The sequence below is a fragment of the Leptosomus discolor genome, chromosome 7 (genome assembly GCF_034619465.1).
Source record: "Leptosomus discolor isolate bLepDis1 chromosome 7, bLepDis1.hap2, whole genome shotgun sequence".
Taxonomy (NCBI): Eukaryota; Metazoa; Chordata; class Aves; order Leptosomiformes; family Leptosomidae; genus Leptosomus; species Leptosomus discolor.
In genome coordinates, this window is record NC_141397.1 from 8397129 (window position 1) to 8416762 (window position 19634).

Consider the following 19634-nt stretch of genomic DNA (forward strand, 5'->3'; position numbering starts at 1 on the left):
CAAAAACTGCTGGTGAGGAATTAATTTTTTTTTAATTGGGTTGGTGTTTAAAATATTTTTATTTTTTTTAAAAAACACTTCCACTTTCATGTTTCAGTGATTAATTGCACTTTGGAATGAAAAAAAAACCCATCCTCCCACCAGTAGGTTGCATCAGCTTTGGCTGGAATATAGTGGCATTCAGAGGAAAGTACTTCCCTTCTTTGCAGGGACAAGTTCCATGAACTACAGGCAGAGGAACAGGTTCAGAAAGCAAGGGTTGGAAAACTGAGTATTTATGGTCAAGTTGTAACACAAGGGGGTGTTTTGTTTCTTTAAAGTCAAGGTATGCTTTACAGGTAGTTGTTAAACACCCTTTCTGCAAACTTGCACAATTATATAAATAAAAATCTTGCTCAAATTGACCCAAGTTCTCCATCATGTGGTTGTGTAGCTCTATTAAAAATTAACCGCTCAAGGTTCAAGAGTGCCATTTCACTTAACGTATATATAGGTCTGTGCACGTAGATTCCTCTACCAAACCATTTTCCTGAGAGATCTTTTGCATAAGACCACATCAATCAAAAATTTCCCAACACAGAAATGCATATACTGTACTCTACAGTTCTATCTTATATAAAACATAGTCATAACCTTTTGAAGTCAGAATTTGTCAACATATTAACCAGTTGCAGGCACGGCTTGAGTTCAGTGTTCCTAATTGTCATCTGCCAGTTGTTTTTGTAAACTAGAAGACAGGTGAGAAAACAGTGTTAGTGCTTTTTAGGAAACCCAGGTTCCTCATAAACAGACAATTTCCATTGCTGAAGATGACAATTTCCAAACCAGCCCTTCTATATGCTTCAAACAATCAATTCAGGTTTCAAACTAGGCAAAAGCATTCCAGTTTCTTAAGTAAATGAGTTGTTTACACAGACACTACGAGTCACTTTAATGAAGCTGACTTCAGCTTAGGAGAAATCTGAAGTCCAAGAGACTTCTTTTGCATAGGTCCCGGATGTGCCCCAGGCCACAGAAATCAAGTATTTATTTAAAGGTTAAAAAGGAATGACCGCAGGGCACGCCCTCACCTCTCCAGGTACTCCTTGACATTGTCGTAGCCGTAGAACTTGGCCAAGTGGATGAGCATGCCCGTGGCACAGCGCCCGTCCCGCCGGCGGCAGTAGCTGCAGTTGCACACCCCGCGACAAGGAGGACAGATCCAGGCCTGCAGGGGGGTGAATGGGTGGGCGGGGTAAAGGCAAGCCGTGAGTAAGGCTATATTTTTTGTATTTATTACCTTCCTGTCGCTCAGACAGACACGAGGGTGGCTTCCCTACAGCGCGACTGTCCAGGGCAAGGTTTTAACAGCCTGTATCAGCCCAACAGCCACCCTCATTAACACTTTCCAAATGCTGCAGGATTAAAGAGTGACTAAGTACTACCCTGTTGGCTTGAATACTGCACTCTGAAGACTCAGGTTCTCTGATATGCTCAGTGTTAATTTTCAAATGAGACTAAAGGCATCTGTAATGCCTAATGATAACGCATCCTATGCTAGGGTGACAGTAGTGAACTCTAGAAAAAGATGGGTACCTGCTGGGACAAGTTCCTTAGGCTCTGCCTGCTGGTACAGCACGATTCCTGGGACTGAACCACCCAGCACGTACACAAAGTCAGGCATCTCCCAGCTGCTCAGCAACGGAACGTAGAGGTGCAGGTGCCAACAGCCTGCGTTACCCTATCGCAGCCATGGCCACGCTGAGCCAGCACATCGGAGCCTTCAGTTCTTCGTGGTCCTTCAGAAGAGCCCAGAAGCCCATCTCTAAAGCAGAGGTGGGGAGGAGGAGCCCTCAGAACAAGCTGAGCACGGCAAGAGCTGTTCAGCCGGGAGCTCTCTGCGTACCCACGTGCCTCATTCTCTGGCAGCAGCCTCTGCTCTCTCCTTGCTTAGTGCCCCGGGGGACAACAGAGAAAAGGGAACCAACCCTAAGACTTTTAGGACTCTTTTTTTTTTTTTTTTTTCTCCCCCCCTCATATTTAAAAATTAGAATCTAAAACAAGGAACCTGCTTTGCATGCCACGTTCCTGAAAGCATTAAAAAAACAAGGGTGCATTTTGGCATTTTTCTGAAAGGGGACAGAATCTTTTTCTTAAAAGCTCTCACGCTTTCCCTCCCCGATCTGGTAAGCAAGTGGAACTTTAAAGCATGAAGATGGGTGGCTTCTAACCCTGATCTAGCACCTTCCACTTGAGTTCCAGCAAGATCAGTGTCAGTCATAACTGACATAACTACAGATCTTCTCATGGCAAAAAACTTTGAACACCATGTTATCGTGAGCATATACTTGTCACAGCTTACTAACAAAGCCATATTCATTACACTTTCTTTCCAAGCCCAAGAAATGATACTTACCGGATCAAGCAGTGCTGATTTCACATCTTCCCCATATCGATTTCGAAGACATGGTCCACAGAACTGCCCCCTTACTCCTCCACAGCCCTGGTTGCGACAGATTGTCTTTGTATCAATTGTCTTTTGTCGACACTGGTGGCAAGTACTACCCTAAAGTTGGAAAGGAGGAGAAACACGCATGTATGAAGGGCATCTTAAATACTCATTGGTGAACTTTCTTAATATATCTCCTGATGGCAAAGCACAAACTTCAAACCAAAGTCAAATTCAGCAATGAAAATCTTACTAAGAACTGTAAGTTCTGTTATGATGAAAATGATACAGTTATCTGGAGAAATGTTAGGAATTCTACAGAGACAGCTCCCAGCCTCCGTTGCATTGGGAGCCTTAAACTACAGGAACCTCACGTCGCAGTTTGATCCTTTCCTCTGGCTAGGAAAAAGCTAAAACTGTTCAGAAAATGACCTTGTGACTCATCACTGCAAATACAATGAAGCATGAAATATATAATAAGCTGATCATCTAGATCTTTATGATAATTAATCATAGCCAAATCCAGTGAAGGAAAGGAAAGAGAGTTCCATCAAGAGCTTTGGAAATTACCCAACCCGTATAGAAATGTCCTTTGCAGGGAGTACAAGGAGCCACAGGGATCACTATTATTTAATGGTACAACCACCACCACATTTGTATTAAGCGAGAATGAGAGATTAAAGGGATGTCAGCTCTTATCAGTGGTGAGTCATAGCTATAGCAAATTCCGCTTCATAACTCTATGGCAAGAAAGCAATTGGCAGAGGCAAAGAGTTGGTGGGGCGTACCACCCAGCAGAGGCAAGCCCACGGCAGCCTGGCAGAGCTTTCAGAGTTGTGCTTGTGTAATGTCATAACGCCGAGCTGCACTCCCCAGAACCTCCGGGAAGCATACTTTTTAGCAAACAAGCAGCTAAACTAGTAAGACTTTCCATTTCAAGCACGTGGACACACTACAGAATACAGCAGCCACTTACTAGAACTTTGTCATAGATTTTGTCTTTAACAGTGATTGCAATGTTGTCCAAGTCCTCCTCGGTAATATCTTCCACTGGACGGCAAGATGAATACTTTGATGATCTCCTCCTTCTGCGCACTCCACAATCCCCCTGCTAAACAAACTCATCTCAGCATATTTGTCTGGTGTCACAAAGACTCTGTCACCACACTTGGTGACAAATTCTTTCACTTAGAATGCTTATGTAGTGTAGAGGGCACAGACTACAGGCTCATGGACCACGGAAGAACAAGGAATAGAGTTTCTAAACCATCACTGCCTCTTTCTCTCCCTCTCCTCCCTAATAATTTCTCTATACTCCATTTATTATTTATTCTAGTTATGTGTTCTTCCCTCCCACCATTCCACAACTCCTTAACATGTTTCCTGCATTTGCATTCCCTGCACACCTCCACTGTAACTCTTCATACTCCATTTCTTCCCTCTCACAATAAGGAACTAGGAGCATCTGCCTTCCCATGCTTTGCTCCTTCAGCCTCCTAACATACTCTCCAGTTGCTTTCCCCAATGACAGTCTCTAATGTCCTGCAGAAAACCTTTATTGAACCTTTAGGCTGGCCATACCCAGCCCTTTCTTCTTATCCTGTTTGTTAGCTGGAAGAGAGTCCTCCACTCACTGTTAAGTGCTCTTTTTTCCCTTCCAAACATCATTCTCTTTGATCCCTATTCATGTACAAGTCTCATCTGATCCTTAGCCTTCCCCCTACCCACTTTTAAACACCTCTTTTGTCCTTCACCCTGCATCAGCTCTATTCTCTCCAAAACAGCCCGGGTTCTCATTCAGCGCTACTCCACTTTTTCTAATAGCCATGTTCCTTCTGTAGTGCTTCAGCTATGCCCAGCACTCACTGCTACAGGCAGAACTGGGATCTAGCCTGTGCAGCTGCAAACGTAGGGTCTTCCTCATAAAGCCTATACAGTAAATATAACCAAGACAAATGGCCACCAGAAGCTAAGCGAGGAAAAAACCAGATTTTTTAAAAATGGGGAAGACTAAAACCTGCAACTTTTGAATGGCTAGCCAGTACATCAGCAGGTGGTTGGTGCAATTCCCTTCATTCATTCTCAGTTCAGCTGTGTAAGTCCTGTCTTCCCTCTGCTGTTTCTAGAGAAGGGTTTCTGCTAATTTTACTGATTCTGAAGATCTGCTTTGTCACCTCCACCGCTCCTACTGCCTTGCCACTCAAAAGCCTTCTACATTGTGGGCTCTAGTAATTTTCAGATACTGAATAAATAACAGGCCATAAGTAAACTGCCTTGCTATGTCTGGACAACACAGGTCACAAATAGAGCCCAGTTAACGGGTGAAAGATGAGGCAGGAAGGCCTGAAGATGACTTCTTCTGTAGCTAATCCCAACCAAAGGTTCTCATTGACTTTCTGTAGGATGTGATGTCTGCTCTAAGTGCTGGCCAACAATTTATACGTTTCCTAATCCCTGACTACTGGAGCTATCAAAGTCTGGCAAATACCACGCTGAGTCTCTTCTTCAAGAGGTTTTGTTGTCTATAGCTACGGAACTGTTCTGCCAATTTGGCAGCCGACAGAGAAAATTTTTCCAAGGCAAATTTTTCTGGGGGACGAGCAGTTCTGGTTGGGTTCATGCGACGTGCTATCTGGCCTTCAGAAAACGTCCTCCTTGGGATTTTCTTCGGTTTCTAGAAAGAGAAGAAGATTCCAGTAACTTTCTTTTCAGGTGTTTGTAGTGTTAAACACCAGAAATGATCTGAAAATGTCACACCTTCACAGTCAAATTCAATTAACATCACAGAACTATACCAACATTTTATATATAGCATATTAAGGTGGAAGCTAGCTCTCACTGTTCTTCAGTAGCTAAACGTTCAGATTTTTCCCACAATCTGAATACACCTTCACGGAGTAATCCAAATTCTAGGTTATTCTCTTCGGTATTTTTTAAAGTGAAAGGGCAGTAATATGCTGCTTCTCCTACTTCCAGACTGCTAAGACCTGGAAATTACTAGGAGGCACAAGATGCCCTCTTCATATTGTCACACCTGCCAACTACACTGTGTGACTGAATTCACGCAACAGAAGTCCTGCAGGGACACCTACCATACAGGCAGATGCTCAATCTGACAGTATAAACAAGATGCAGGAAGCAAGTCTGCTTGCTACCGTACACTTTAGTTATCTCCTGTGAAAGGCACATTACAAGGGAACAGGCTGGAAGTCAAAAACCAAGCCAATGAGGTAACTAGAATACTCCTGATGCCCTCCCCCTTCCTCAAGATACTAAACCAAAGTACCAGTCTTCTGCATGTATTCAAAGGATGTTTTACGTTTCTGTAGCATTGAACTAGAGCTAACAAGGTTCCAGCCTTTCAAAGACTGTATAATTTGGCTTCACCTTTTTACCTGACAACCACCACACCAGCATTTTCTACATGGGCTTCTCAAAGACATGGCCCTTCAAATTTCCCTCAAATCTCTTCAGTTTGTAATATATGTAGAAAAATATTACTCTACTATAGAGAGCCTAGAGGGGTTGACAGTTCTGTGCTTCTATGCAAGAAAAGTCAGTTGAAGTAACTACAGGTTCATGTTGAAGCTGTTGGATTTCATCAGCATAGCTCTACTGGGAAGTGGGGCTTTTAAAAGTAAAGCCTGCCACAGGGAAGTTAACAGGGAAATCAACAGGATCTAAACCCAAGGAAAGCAACTACTCTTCCTTATTCCCACATCATCCACTTGTCTAGCATCTCAACAGTATTTCTGGGGTAAAATGATAAAACGTCATCTCACCTTGGTCTCTGTATTTCTTCATAAATTATGTTACAATTTCAATTTCCTCACATAACCTCTAGTACTTAAATACTGACCAATAGTAAATCTATACAAATAAGTGACCAAGCCCAAAGAAAACCAGAATAAACTTGGTGAAAGCATTTCATCAGGAAGCACGTTAATCCAAAGTCTAGCAAAAACGATTGTCACCTCTAGCCGGTACCGGAGACCTACCGAAGGAGTCGAGGAGGGTGTTTTCACTGGGAACAGGTCGGGTATGGAATTCAGTTCTGCCAGCAGCTGGGCAAGCTGAAATCAACAGTGATGCCACATTGAAAACTCACTGCAAACTTACAAACAAGCAACACCTATCACCCACTCTTCACATGCACTCCAAATGATATCTAACACATGAAGTTGCAGTGCATGACACCTTTCTGGAGGCACTTTATTTAAGTGGGGCTCATAAAAGGGGTTCATTTGCCCCTGAACGAGCAAAACTCTGCAGATAGTACTAACTAACTCCACAGCTCCCCTTAATCCTTAGTGGGAATCAGAATTAGCCAGAATTCCATCCAGTCTTGTCAAAGCAGCACTGAAGCAGCACATTACAACATGGTTACGATATCTGTGACCGACAATGAGAAACTCACAGTTCACATGACAGGACGGAGAAAAGGAAGACAGGGTGCCCTTGGCCAGTGGACTGTAACATGTTCCCTGTGGGCTGTTTTACTGCCTGGCTGCTGATAGGCCTGTGCTTTTTGCTAGGGGACTCTGAGCATCCCCTAAAGCAGTGCCATGGCAGCAGGGAAACTTTGCTCATGGTTTTTCAGCGGTCCTTAGCAGCCATGACTAGGAACGTCCCTTTGGCAGTCGTGGCCACTCGTGCAGATTTCCCAGACGCTGCAAACCCCAGCCAGCGATGCCACGTACCCCCCTGCTTTGGGCAGGCACACCCAGCCACACGGGGACACGCTCGCTTGCACTCATTAAACAACTAAACCCCGCGGGCGGGTCCCCGAACCATGGCATATGCAGGACCAGAAGCACGTCAGCAGGACGATCTGTTGCACCGGGTAGGAGATGTCCTGGACATACACTTCAAGAGAAGCAGTGGCTGACAGGTCCAAACAAATACTGACCTGTTCTGGAAGGTCAGGCTGAGGCTAACTTCTGCAAAGCCAGCAATAGCACAGACGAGCCAGGCTGCCAGCTGTCTCAGACTGCCATGACAATCATGAGGTTAAAAGCTGGATACAGCATTTCTCAGTAAATACTTCAGGGGCGCATTTATTAAGAGCCATTTAATGTCATTACACTACTGCAACTAGGACACCCATGAATTTTGCGTTGATTGAATGAGAAGGAAGAGTGGAAGGTGAGAAGGGTGGAAGAGCAGCAAGACCAACGCAGCAGCGAGGATACAAGACAGATTAGAAAGGTATAGGTGCAAAACTAAAGCAAGTTTTTACGTGTGAGCTGCAGGCCTGCACACCCAAGCCTGCTTGGAAGCTGCAGCTTTTCCTGAATACAGTAAAACTGAAGGAGCTACTGAGGACCCAACATCGACTCAGATTTGCATGGCAGCGTGATAATTAAAGAGAGCTGGTGGCATTTGGATAATAGAGGAAAAAGCACTAGGGAGCGATCAGCGTCTCTCCTTTCCACACCCACATGCCCACATAGACACACTTGCAGCAGTTACACAGCACAGCCTAACTGTCAACATCACATCCCACACAACTGAAAAATTACATTTATCATCCTTAACAGTTTTTAACTGGCTTTCCAGTCAGTAACTGCAGCAGATCTGTCAGACACAAATGGAAAGCTGAAACTCCACTGTGCGTATGACACCACGAACCACTTGAAGGGGCCAGCTGGTTTTCTGACATGTTCTGAGTATAAGACTGCAACCTGGGCATCTGTAACTTTGTTCACATCCAAATACAAAGTGCTTGGTGCAACTCTGGTTTTAAACTTGAGCAGGCTACTCCTACTTGAGGCAATTTTAGGGGTAAGTGAGTGCTGATGGTCATCTAGGGTTTTCCCCAGGTAGAAAAATTTAAACACAGACCACCATGAGATTTTCCCAAAGTCCCAGCACAGCACCAGCAGGGACCCCAAAATTCAAGTGTGCTGAAGCTAAGTACTGAGATGTAAATGTCAAGAGAACAAAGCACTGCTCATAAGTCTTACCATGGCTTTATTTTCTTTAATATTCATGGATCTCTTAAGGAGTGCACTGGAACTTTCCTCATGTGTTTCTTTAATGTCTTCTTCAGACTCTGAGGCAGAGCCCTCCGGTTTGTCCCACCGCTTGCAGTTTATTTCTTTTGAAAGAGGTGTGACAGATTCACTGTCCTTTAGAGGTAAGTTAGAAAAAGCCTGTTCAGGCACTTTTTTCTCAGATGACTTTCTGGCAGGAAACTGTAAGGCAACACGAAGGCCAAAGCTTCTTCTCTTGGGGGAAACTTTCTTCTTTGCCTCTGCCTTCTCTTCTTCCTCACTCCCCAATAAATTACCACGTTCTTCATCACTCAAGTCTGACTCCATCGCCTAGAGGCAGGGAGAATCCCATGTTATGCTATTGGCTGCGACACAAGAAAGGTAATTTTTAAATCACTAATTCTAGGCAGCAGTCTCACCACCCGAAGGCACTGTCATAAATTCACCTAGAGCAACACATTCTTAGAAGTTCACAGTACACGACTTCTCCCTGTGCAGAGACGAACACAAAATCTGCACAGTGATACTGTCTGGAATACAGACATGGCTGTCTTCAAAGGAACAATCTTGCTCAGCACAGTCAGGCTACAAGCAGGGGAAGAAGTTCTCATTTCTAGTATGTGATGTTACATTAAGATAACACGTATTTTTTCTTCAGCATTCAGAATGAACATCACAGTGTATCAGAAACACTCCTACTAGAACATGACGTTTACACAGAAGAGACAGAAAAAAAGAAGTCAACATATACATTCACGTGTAGGCGACTGCCTTTACCAGAACTCCTTTCTTGTTCCCATCCACCTCGCTTGAAGCGAAGCCTTCAAACGCTTCCGTTTCGGAGTCAGTGTCCTCAGTGAAAATCCTCCGCAGTTCCTCTGTGAGGTATCTGGACTGAAATCGAACCCCCTGGAAAAATACCAGCGAGCAGCTGTGAGAGCCAGATACAGAGCAGTCACACAGTCACAGTAACAGTTTCTGAGGTTCAAGCAGGTACCAACGAGACGGCACATACTGTGAAAGCACTTGGCAGGCAAAGCCTGTCGAAAGAAAAAAGCAGAAGATATTCAGAGTTTCAGCCCAACATCCCTCCACCTTCCAACTGCTGAACTCTCTCTGTTTTAATGGTGTTGTTTATCATTCAAACGTGTTCTAGGGTAGACTGATCCCCCATTTCTGCCTCCAGACTAGAAAGTAAAAAGTCAGCCCATGAGAAATAAACTAAGATCTCATTAAAAGACTCTTCACGACAGGCACATTACATACCAGTGGAACACAATGCAATTACTGAATCAGAAATGTATTTCCATACTTCCAGTCAGAATTAGTAGAAGACCGTCTGTCAACTTGTCCCTGTTAGTGTCCTTGAAGACTTGTTCATGGTAGGAACATAACCCATGTTCACACCACACCTGCCTCTTGAAAGTCAGCAACACTCACTTTTAAGCTTGTTTCCCCAGTTTTCCTCTGTTATTTCTTCCTCCCACGTGAGATACAAAAATGACCTTTCATATGATGCACTCGCTAAATATCTTTATTCTTCCTTTCAATTCCCTCCCTTCCCTGACTTTAATTACACACTTTACGTTAATATCTCATGAAAAACAGATACAATAGATGAGTGCAGAAACTTACAGGGGAATGGGAGGGGGGAGCTACTGCATATGCTCTTTCTTTACACTTAAATATATCCTACAAATTATTATGGGTAATTGGAATGAGTTTTCTCTGAGCAAAATTACTTTATTCTTTTGTGGATAGCTGTAGTGCAGCTGCTTGAGAAAGGAACAAACACAATAGGGAAGTTACTTTAAAGTTAAATTGCATTTCTTGGATGGAAACTGAAGTTTTTATGCATTCTGTTTTTTCATGAAATTCCACAATGAAGGCTGGGGGGGAAATGAGCTGTTTGTTGGCCAAAGTGACTAAAAATAACAGACCTAGAGCTATGCTGTTACACCTATGAAGAATGGCCTACGCAAGGTAAAACACGCATCAGAGATACCTATAGAAGAAATAATTGAAACTCAGAAGTGCAGGGGTTATGGGAGTAGGATTGCAGAAAGCCCTGCAGAAAAGCAGACATGCAGAGGTCACTACTTGTTAATGTATTGGGGCACCAGCAGCCAAGGGAACACCTGATGCGCTAACATCCCATTCACCACCCTGGCAGGGCAGCTGCCTTGCCTCCTCTCCCAACAACTGCAGGATTTTTCTGAACCTCCCATCGTTTCGCTCTTCACTCCAAAACCTTTTAGTTTGCTGCACAAGTACCTATGGTCCGTCTCAGTGACAGTGGTGTTTGGGATCGTAAATGGATGGATCTTGGGACAAAAAAATTGTGGTTTTACTGTACCATTTAGTGGTAAAGGAGTTAAACTCAGTATTGATGGAGATTTAAAATAATTCTCAGCCCAAGGCAAACACAGGAATCGTGAGGAAGGCTGAAGTGCCAGCTGTAAATTTGGAACACGTCTCACTGGGATTCCCAGTAACGCGTGTTAAACTAACAGCACCTAGCTCTTCCACACTATTTTTCATCAGAGGATTTTAAAATGCTTTGCAGCAAAGATCATTATCATAATCTCCATCTCACAAGTTGGGGAAACCAAGGCAGAGGGAAGTCAAGTAAGGTGTCTGCAGTCCCCAAGCAGGCAGCAGAAGCCCAGGCTCCCCCTCCCCGCCCCCTCCTCCTCTCCTCATTGATCCTTCTTCATGCTCCGCACAAAGCCAGAAATGCAACAGCAAGCTGCCTCCTGGTTTTCTGAAGTTACTAGTACAGCCATCCAGCAACAAGATTACAAAGCAATTTAGAGCCCAGTATATTTCACTATGTTTTAGCCACCGTCTTTCTCCGTAGCACATACTGTGGCTCTACCCCAAAGGGCCTCTGCCCTCTCCTGAGGCCATTTGCCTACAAAGGTTCAGAAATAGTACCTACTCGTGCAAGCCTCATTCTGTCTCTTTCCTTTGCTAAGACTACTCATCTTCCTTGTCTTCAGCACCTCCTAACCAGGTACTGACCTGACGGACTACAAAAAGAAAAAAAAAACCAACAACTGCATTTTCAATTTTGTTTGTAACGGAATGGAGGGACCTCTTTGAGAGCAGAGCTGACACAGGTATTTTTTAGCACATCACCCCATAACTATCAAGTATATAATTATAAGCTTCTAAACCACTAAAAACTAAACTTTCTGGCAGCTAAGACAGCATACCAGTTCTCTTCCTTTCTTTTGAATTCAGCTGGTACCTCCAGCTATCAAATAGAGACTGAAAAATACCAAATCATTATACTGAACCAAGATACTTCATCACCAAGAGAGCAGAGAACCAGCAAATCTCATAATTGCAGCAGGAGCTGATGGTTTCTGTGGGTCACCACCACTAAAACACGCTTTTAGTGCAGAAACAGCACCAAGAAAAAATTCTGGAAGAAATACCTTGAAGTTTACATACTCACAAATGCCCATCTACTATCATGCATTTCCGCTGTCTTACATATCCAGAGCACACCAGCCCAGGATGGTAATTCTCTCTTTCCAGTTTGCTCCATGTACCTACTTCACTTGAAACTCACCTTTGAATGAAACCCATTTTCCTTTTCATATTATGAAAGTTTTTAAAAGCAATCATTAAACCCTAAAAAGCATAGCAACTTCATTTATGTTTTATTTGTAATATGAGGATTGCAGATGATGGGGTTTGCTGCGAGTTGACACCAGCTCAGAGTACTACTGCACCCAAAGAGCATAACTGGGCCATGGCAATCTGTTCCTACCTTTTTTCCTGACTCCAGGGGATCAAAGCCAGCATAGCCATCCTCTGACAACAACCTCTTTCTGGAAGCATCATCTTGGAACCCCAGAAAATCTTCATTGTCACTGGGGGCATTCAAAATATCAGCCACGTCCTTTGGTATCTGTTTCTGATTCAAAATGAGACAGAAGATACGAGTCAGACACACCATCTTAATAGGAAAGCTCACATTGGCAACAATTTCGTTGCCAATAAGTACAGTAAGTACAACTTATTTTTATACTCCTATGCAAGTACAAACCTGTGTCACAAAATATGCTATGCGTAAACTGTACCTCATTTAGCTAAAGCCCAGGAAAATTCTGTACAGACTGTTTTTATCCCTACAGACGCCAGATTTGGGGCTGGGGAGGGGATGCGATATGCAGGGTGTTGAACCCCACAGAACAGCACTTGTCAGACATAAAAATGTGTGTGTGCCTCCTCCTTGGAAGCACGAGCTCAGGACACCCTATATCCGTAGTGACACCCACCACCTCCTCTTACAGAGCAACGATGGCTCAGAGGCGAGGAACACACCTTCAGACACCATGCAATGCTAAACAAGTACAAAGAAACCTTGCCATCAGATCCGGTAACGGCACCGTCACCTATTTTAGCAGACGCTTCGCTAACTCTGAAAATAAATCCAATGCAACTCATTCTCCTTCGTCAGTACTACCACAGAGCTTTTTCCACAACACTCGGTAAGAAAGTGAAAACCCTTTTTAATCAAGAACATTTCTCATTTGCTAGAAGCCCACGATGTAGCCCGCCAAGAGGACGTACTGCCAAGGGCTGGCAGCAGCCCCTTCTAAGATGAGCAAGGGCACAACTTCAGAGTTCAAGAAGTCCAGTCCCAGGACAGAAGGAGGCTCGTACCACCACATCCAACCATTCCCCCGGTCACATACTTCACCAAGCACTTCGGATAAGCCTCTCCATGTGACAGGTCAGTAAGGAAGCCTTCAGACAGCTCCCACCTAGGCTGCTTTAGGCTTTGGTGTGTGGAAGGATGGAATGAACAGAGCAGCCTTAAAAACCAAGGCAGAATGCATTTTGCCAAGTTTCTGAACATGGTTTTACACATCTCAGTATCATTTGCAAAACCGTTCTGCTGGTCACAGAAATGCTCGAGGAGAAGTGTCCGCATCGCTCACCAGCACCTGGACATTTATCTTTTACATCCCCAGGACCACATGTACACGTCACACACGCTACTCTTACTTGAAGCAAGCCTCTCTGCTGTTTGCTGCGTGCTAAAGCCACTCGTGGGTTTCCCACTCCTCTCATTAACTCTCAGGAACACGAGACCAACAGCTGCCTGGCGAGCGGGACCAGTTCCTCATTGAAAGGTCTCCAGCCCTGAATGTTCACCAGAACATCCGCGAGATGAACTCCAGAACCAAGAGCAGCCTGCCTTTGTCCACTGTCATGGACAACCAAGGTTGCTCATACAGGGCCCCATATAATGATTATTTTCTATTATTTTATCCTTATTTGTTTATTTATTTATTTGTGGAAGGAAAATGGTCCAAAGGAGGCTCATTCTCCAACAATAATGTTGCTGACAGAATTCCACGTCCATTAAAAGAGCAATCAGTACCTTGACCAGAGCTTCGTTCTCTAAATTAAGCTACAGTAATGGCCATATACAGGCTTAATTTGATTCTTCCTCTGCTTTTATAAAGCTGATGTAGGCTGATGCAAAACTGATTTACTGTAGCTTGAGCAAGAGCAGGATTCACCTCTGAACAACTGGCCCTCGCAGGCGTATAACGGCACAACCCAATGCACTGCTGCAGGAGTCGCGCTGTCCGCATCTGAACCCCTTCGGGTAAGTCCCTCACCCCCGCCTCTTGCAGCAAACAGCCAGAATCCGGCTCCGTTGCTGTGACGGAATTCACTCAGTACAGAGCAGCGTCAAAAATGAAACATTATGCATTTTAATGGAAAAACATCCAAGGAGCTGTGAGCCTCCTTGCTATGAGAGAATTGCTTCCAGGAGCCACTGCGTTAGTTCTTGCCGTATTGTACGGACGAGTTAGCCACTGCTGTGATCACTGCATGCCTAGCTAATTTCTTCTTCTTCATCTATTACTTCTGCATCTGCACCAGAGGAGCCGTTAATGGGGGTGTAATTACTGATTTTGAACAACAACCAAAAAGAAAAAAAAACCTCTTCTGCAGTAGAAGACCTTTTTTGATCTTTATGCATTCCCAAATACTAAGGTACTGATTTAAGTAACTTACTACAGAACTTCCAAGATTTTTTACTTTGTGACTTGCTCCCCATAGTCTGACTATGAAGACTGCCATTGATGAGGCCCCATTTCCCTGAAAGGGCTTAGGTTAATAACAGACACCACCTGACACAGACAAGGTGGGCATGCTCCAGGAGTTTACAAAGAGCACCCTCACAACCAAGCTTGCTCATCGCCTGTACTTCTACACCTGAAATCCAGTATTTCTACACCTGAAATCACAAGTCAAGTTTATTCCCAGCAGAAGTCCAAAGACGAGCTTGCACTAAACACCTCTGTTGTGATGGGTTAGTTTGCTGTTATTTATTGTGTAGTCCTAGAAGCCACAGACATTTCCATTTTTAACTTTCAATTAAAATACATTCAGAAACTGATTTATAATTGGCATCAGACCGTAGCATTTTAACTCTGTCAACAAAGTTGCGTATACCAAGGAAGAAAATACATGTTTGCCTAAACACAGATGTCAAAATATGAATCTATTCTAAGCACTTGAAAGATGCAGGCACTTCAAGAGAGGATCTTTTGGCCACTAAACCACTAAAAAAAGGCAGGAAGGCAGAGAGGTGATGAACATTTCAAACTTGCTCAGGGAAAATATTTCAACAGGAACAGACCACAGGTTCAGAGACAATGGTCTGCTGAAATGCTGCAGAGATGTGAGAAACACTGTCTTTTAAAGATAACAGTTACAAAAAGTGAAGTACCGGAAATCTAGTAAAAGCTGGAAATAATTCACAGCTGCGGAAAAAGTCAAAGTCTTATTTCTAGTAGGAAATTGTATCCTATTGAGTTCAGTTATTTTTGCACATAAAATACACTTACTTGTTTAAAACACCCACAAGGTTCTTTTCAAAAGCAGCAGAAAACATTCCCTGCTACGAAGAGCACCCAGTTCAACAACTGCCAGAACAACCAACCCTAACTCTGTTTCTTCAACAAAAGATCGAAGTTCAAGACATCCCCATCTCTTAGTTTCCCCTTCTCTAAATTTGACAAAATACTGCCAGTACACCCAGGAGTGCACCCGGACTTGTCAGGCTGTGCGGAGGAGAGTTCCCGTTCCAGCAGAACCGGGAGCAGGCGGCTCCCACGTGCCTGTGGGGGCTGGCAGATCTGTCACCCAGGGCTAAGGGTGACAGAGACTAAACACGAGGCCAGGAGGGATGTCAGACCCGTTTTGGTGATGCTCCTGCACTCACCACGCGAGTGATGGACAAAGTAAGGCACCTGAGGTCCCCACCAGGCAAAATATGGTTCTTCCAAGTGCCATCCACCTCCACAAATTCCACCTGCCGTGTTGGGCAAGGAGAAAAAGAAAAGCCTGGGGTGAGATGTTTTACTTTCCACATCATCAGGAAGAATTTTCTTGTCTCAACTGAAAAACCAACTTTCCTGATACCAAAGCCAAAACAGATACAACTTGCCCTTCTGCAAGGCAGCGCCCTGGCAGGCTGTGAGGAGAACGCTTGCCAGCATGCACACCCGCAGCTTCAGCGGGAAGCATCAGTTACTCCCATGCCACTGTCAACCAGATTTAATTTTTTTTAAGAGGTATTTGTACATATCGCTTTCACTGCCAGTTGTGACACTGGCACCTTCTTCTCTGACAACGACGTATCTGTGTGAGAAAGCAGGGCTAGATGTAATTCTCTATTTTTGCTCCTACCATGAAAAAAAATGAGTTGGGCTGTGTTCCCGTCATTCAAGCTTGCACAATGTATGGACATTCCTAGTTGAAGCAGAGGACAGATGATTTCGGTAATGTTCAAACTCAGTCAAACTGAAATAATCCCAGTTTAACCTCAAATGCATACTCACACAAACCAAACTTGTGCAAAGTCACGCTGGAAAACCTCTTGCCTTGGCCCCGCTCAGAAGGCAGCAAGCCCAAGGCAGGCCACCCAAGGGTTACAGGCACTGGGCTTGGCTCGCAGCCCTGAAATAACAACCAAACAGGGAAGCGCTCCAAGGCTGACAATTACGGGCAGCACTGCAAGAGTAGAGGGCCCCAGCCAGAATGCCGAGAGTTGCCAAAGCAAAAACCCAAAACTATTTAGAAGTCGAGATCCTGGTCTTTCCACTGGACTCATAAAGGCAAACAGCATTGTGTGAAAGCTTAATTGTAAGCATCATACCAACATGTGAAAGACGTGGAAGGCAAAGAAAGGCAAAGTCGTGTGTTACGTGCAGAAGAACCACACAACTAGACAGGCAGTCAACAGGACCATCCAACCAGCCTGAGACTCAAGGGCAACAACAAAATCTAGGAAGGCAAGGAAGATCACAGATCTCCACAATTTCTCAACAGCATCAGAGTACAAAAACCTGAATCCTTCTGGGCAGTGAAGTATACTCCTGGCACAAGTGGCAGCAGGGTGAAAGGCAAGTGAGTGTTCAGAGAGAGGAAGGAACCACGGATAAAATGGACAGTCATGATACAGTTTTACAATTTTTACAGGCATACTTTGATTCCACCAAAGGTGAAGATGGATTACACCCGAGCCTATAAATCTGTCAGAGCAACTTCTGGGACTTTGAGAGTGGTTCCCCCGGCCCCTGCAAAAAGTTAAGGTAATTTTCATCCCAGTCAACCTGCTGCTAAACCCAAGTACTCCATGAAATTTTAGCAAATTCAGCTGTTTTCCAAACAGTACAGCATGGTTTCTACGTTGCTTTATTAAACTGATAATTAACTAAGCTAAAACCCATCAAGCTACTTTATCCTAAGATAAAGAATGACCAACTACCATCATCACATGGCGAGTCACTTCTTAAAACGTGACCTTCCATAGGCCACATCTACCTGGAAACTATCCCCTGCTTTTCAAAAACGCTGATAATAACGTGAATATCAGCATGTCAGCAGTCCAAACACTCTGTCAACTGCTACTATCTCTTCTGTAATATCTAACCTCTTGCTGATCCAAACAGTAGTAAAAGCTATTTCTGAATTAATTTTGCATAACTCAAGACCATGCCTTTCATCTGTGGTGGTGCCTAATTACTTTCCAGGCCCCAGCGTTCCAAAGAAAATACTTCTGTACACCACCACAGGCGTGCAATGCGTCCCCTCTTCACTTCTGCACTGCCAGCGTCCAGGCTTTTTGGGTGCTAAAGCTTTGTCAGCCAGCACCGCTTCAACACGCTCCGTGTGCTGAAACTGCTGTGCCAGGACCTGTTAAATTAGACCCTTGGATGGGACATGGAACTGCAGGTCTCGCAATTCAAAACCATTTGGTACTGCTGACTTCCTTGGCCACTGCTTTCAATGGGGACACGTACTCACTTACAAGGTAATTTACCAGTTCAGCAGATGACCCATGAGTTCAGAGACAAGGAAACCTTCACCATCACATCTTTCTGGCTTGGCCAGGACTGAACCCACTGCTCACCGGCGTGTCAAAGAGGAGCGAGAGCCAGCAGAAGGCCTTCCTCAGCCAAAACCAAGCTCCCATGAGAAACAGGAGAGCACAGAGAAGAGACTGTATCCTCACCTTTGCTGAGCTTTAAAAGAAACATGAAGTGTACGCTATTAGAAGGGTGACTAGCAGACAGTAAGTTACAACACCAGAGGTGAGAAGTAAATACCATTCAATTATATTGTTCCGTGTCAATCAGGTTTCTCCCAAACTGTTTTACAGTGCCCTTATCTCCACAGAGCTGATGGAGAGCCTGAGGCCGTACAGAGAGGAAGGTTTACAAAGTCCCTGAGAGGACAGAGGTCCTAACAAACGTTTCAGTGTTTCTATAACCCTCCTGTTCCACAGAAACCCACCATAACTCCCTAACCTTCCATCGGCAAGAGCTGACCGAGATCATAGCATGGTAGGAGTTAGAAGGGAACCTCTGGAGATCATCTAGTCCAACCCCCCTGCCAAAGCAGGTTTACCTAGAGCAGGTCACACAGGACCACGTCCAGGCAGGTTTGGAGTATCTCCAGGGATGGAGACTCCACAACCTCCCCGGGCAGCCTGTTCCAGTGCTCTGCCACCCTCAGAGATGCTGACCTTCTCCTCCCGACCACCTGGCAGAATCACCACACCGCCTCTCAAGACTTGAACCACACAAGCACCCTGATGCATCCAAGCGAATGCTGGGCATGGACCGGCCCATAGTCGCCCATCAAAGCACGCCTGCGTTCGCCCCTTAAGCCTCCAGCCTCAGAAATACTCACATGCATTCAGGCGACTCAAATATGTGTTTGCAGCATCACGGCATTTCAACAAAAATAGGCCAGAATTTCCAAAAAAAAACACCCCACCCCAGCTATTTCAAAAGTGACATCCCCAGGCTTAACACAGCCTAATTAATTAACAAAGCTCCTCCTCAATTAGCTTACGCGCAGCCCATCGGCTTTTTTTTTTTTTTTTTTTTTTTCTTGAGAGACGCCGCAAAGCACCCAGCACCGCTGGAGTTTCCCCACGCTTCGGGGGCGGCTTCGGGGGCGGCTTCCACCCCCTTCCCCGCTGACTTTGGGACTCCGGTGCCGCCGCGCCACGTGGAAAGGGAACCCGCAGGCCGCCGGGACCGTGTGGACCGGGAGAGGATGGCGGCGCGGGGGTTCGGAAGAGCTGCCCGGCCGCTGTCGGCGGCGCCGGGGCGCCGCCGACAGCGGCCGGGCAGCTCTTCCGAACCCCCGCGCCGCAGGTCCCATAGGGAGCGGACAAAGACCACCGCTGCCCCGGCAAAGGCGGAAAACAACCAGGCCGGCGCCTTTCCCCCCGCCGCGGCCCAGCCTTCCCCGCCCGCCCTCCCTCCCGCTTCCCGCGCAACCGGCGGGGCCGCCTCACCTCGCCGCGGCTCGCCGCCGGGCCCGCTCCCGCCGCCGCCGCCGCGCCCCCCCGCCGTCGCCTCCGCCGCCGGCCCCGCCGCACCATGGCGTGAGGAGCCGCCCGCGCTGCCCTCGGCGGGAGGAGGAGGAGGAGGAAGGAGGGAGGAGCAGGGGGTGGTGGCGGGGTGGAGCCACTCGGCGGCGGGAAAGGCGGAATGGGGACGGGGCCTGGCCCGGGGGGATCTCTGAGGAGGCCCCGGTTCTCTGGGTCGGGTGGGGGAAGCGGGTGCTCCGCCGCCGGCACCCAGCGGCCTCGGTTCTTCCCTACGCGCCCCTCACGGGGCGGCGGCGATTGGTCTGAAAAGGGCTTGCTT

General features: G+C 45.7%; 1 protein-coding gene across 1 annotated transcript; it reads right to left on the reverse strand.

Moving 5' to 3' along the window:
- Positions 1-696: 696 nt before the first annotated feature.
- Positions 697-19366, reverse strand: CDCA7L (cell division cycle associated 7 like). The gene is made up of 10 exons (XM_086468324.1): positions 19280-19366; positions 12206-12352; positions 9202-9333; positions 8395-8754; positions 6427-6501; positions 4917-5102; positions 3405-3539; positions 2396-2545; positions 1071-1207; positions 697-727 (listed from the first exon to the last, which is right to left on the reverse strand). Exons 1-10 carry the CDS (start codon positions 19364-19366, stop codon positions 697-699), a joined length of 1440 nt encoding a protein of 479 aa, XP_086324450.1.
- Between the last annotated feature and the right edge of the window lie 268 nt (positions 19367-19634).

Coding starts and splice junctions, on each gene's coding strand:
- CDCA7L (XM_086468324.1), bottom strand. CDS start 19,366: ATGGTGCGGCGGGGCCGGCGGCGGAGGCGACGGCGGGGGGGCGCGGCG. Junction 12,353..19,279: donor CGGCGGCGAGCCGCGGCGAG/GTGAGGCGGCCC, acceptor ATTTTGAATCAG/AAACAGATACCAAAGGACGT. Junction 6,502..8,394: donor TTAAAGAAAATAAAGCCATG/GTAAGACTTATG, acceptor TGTTGATTTCAG/CTTGCCCAGCTGCTGGCAGA.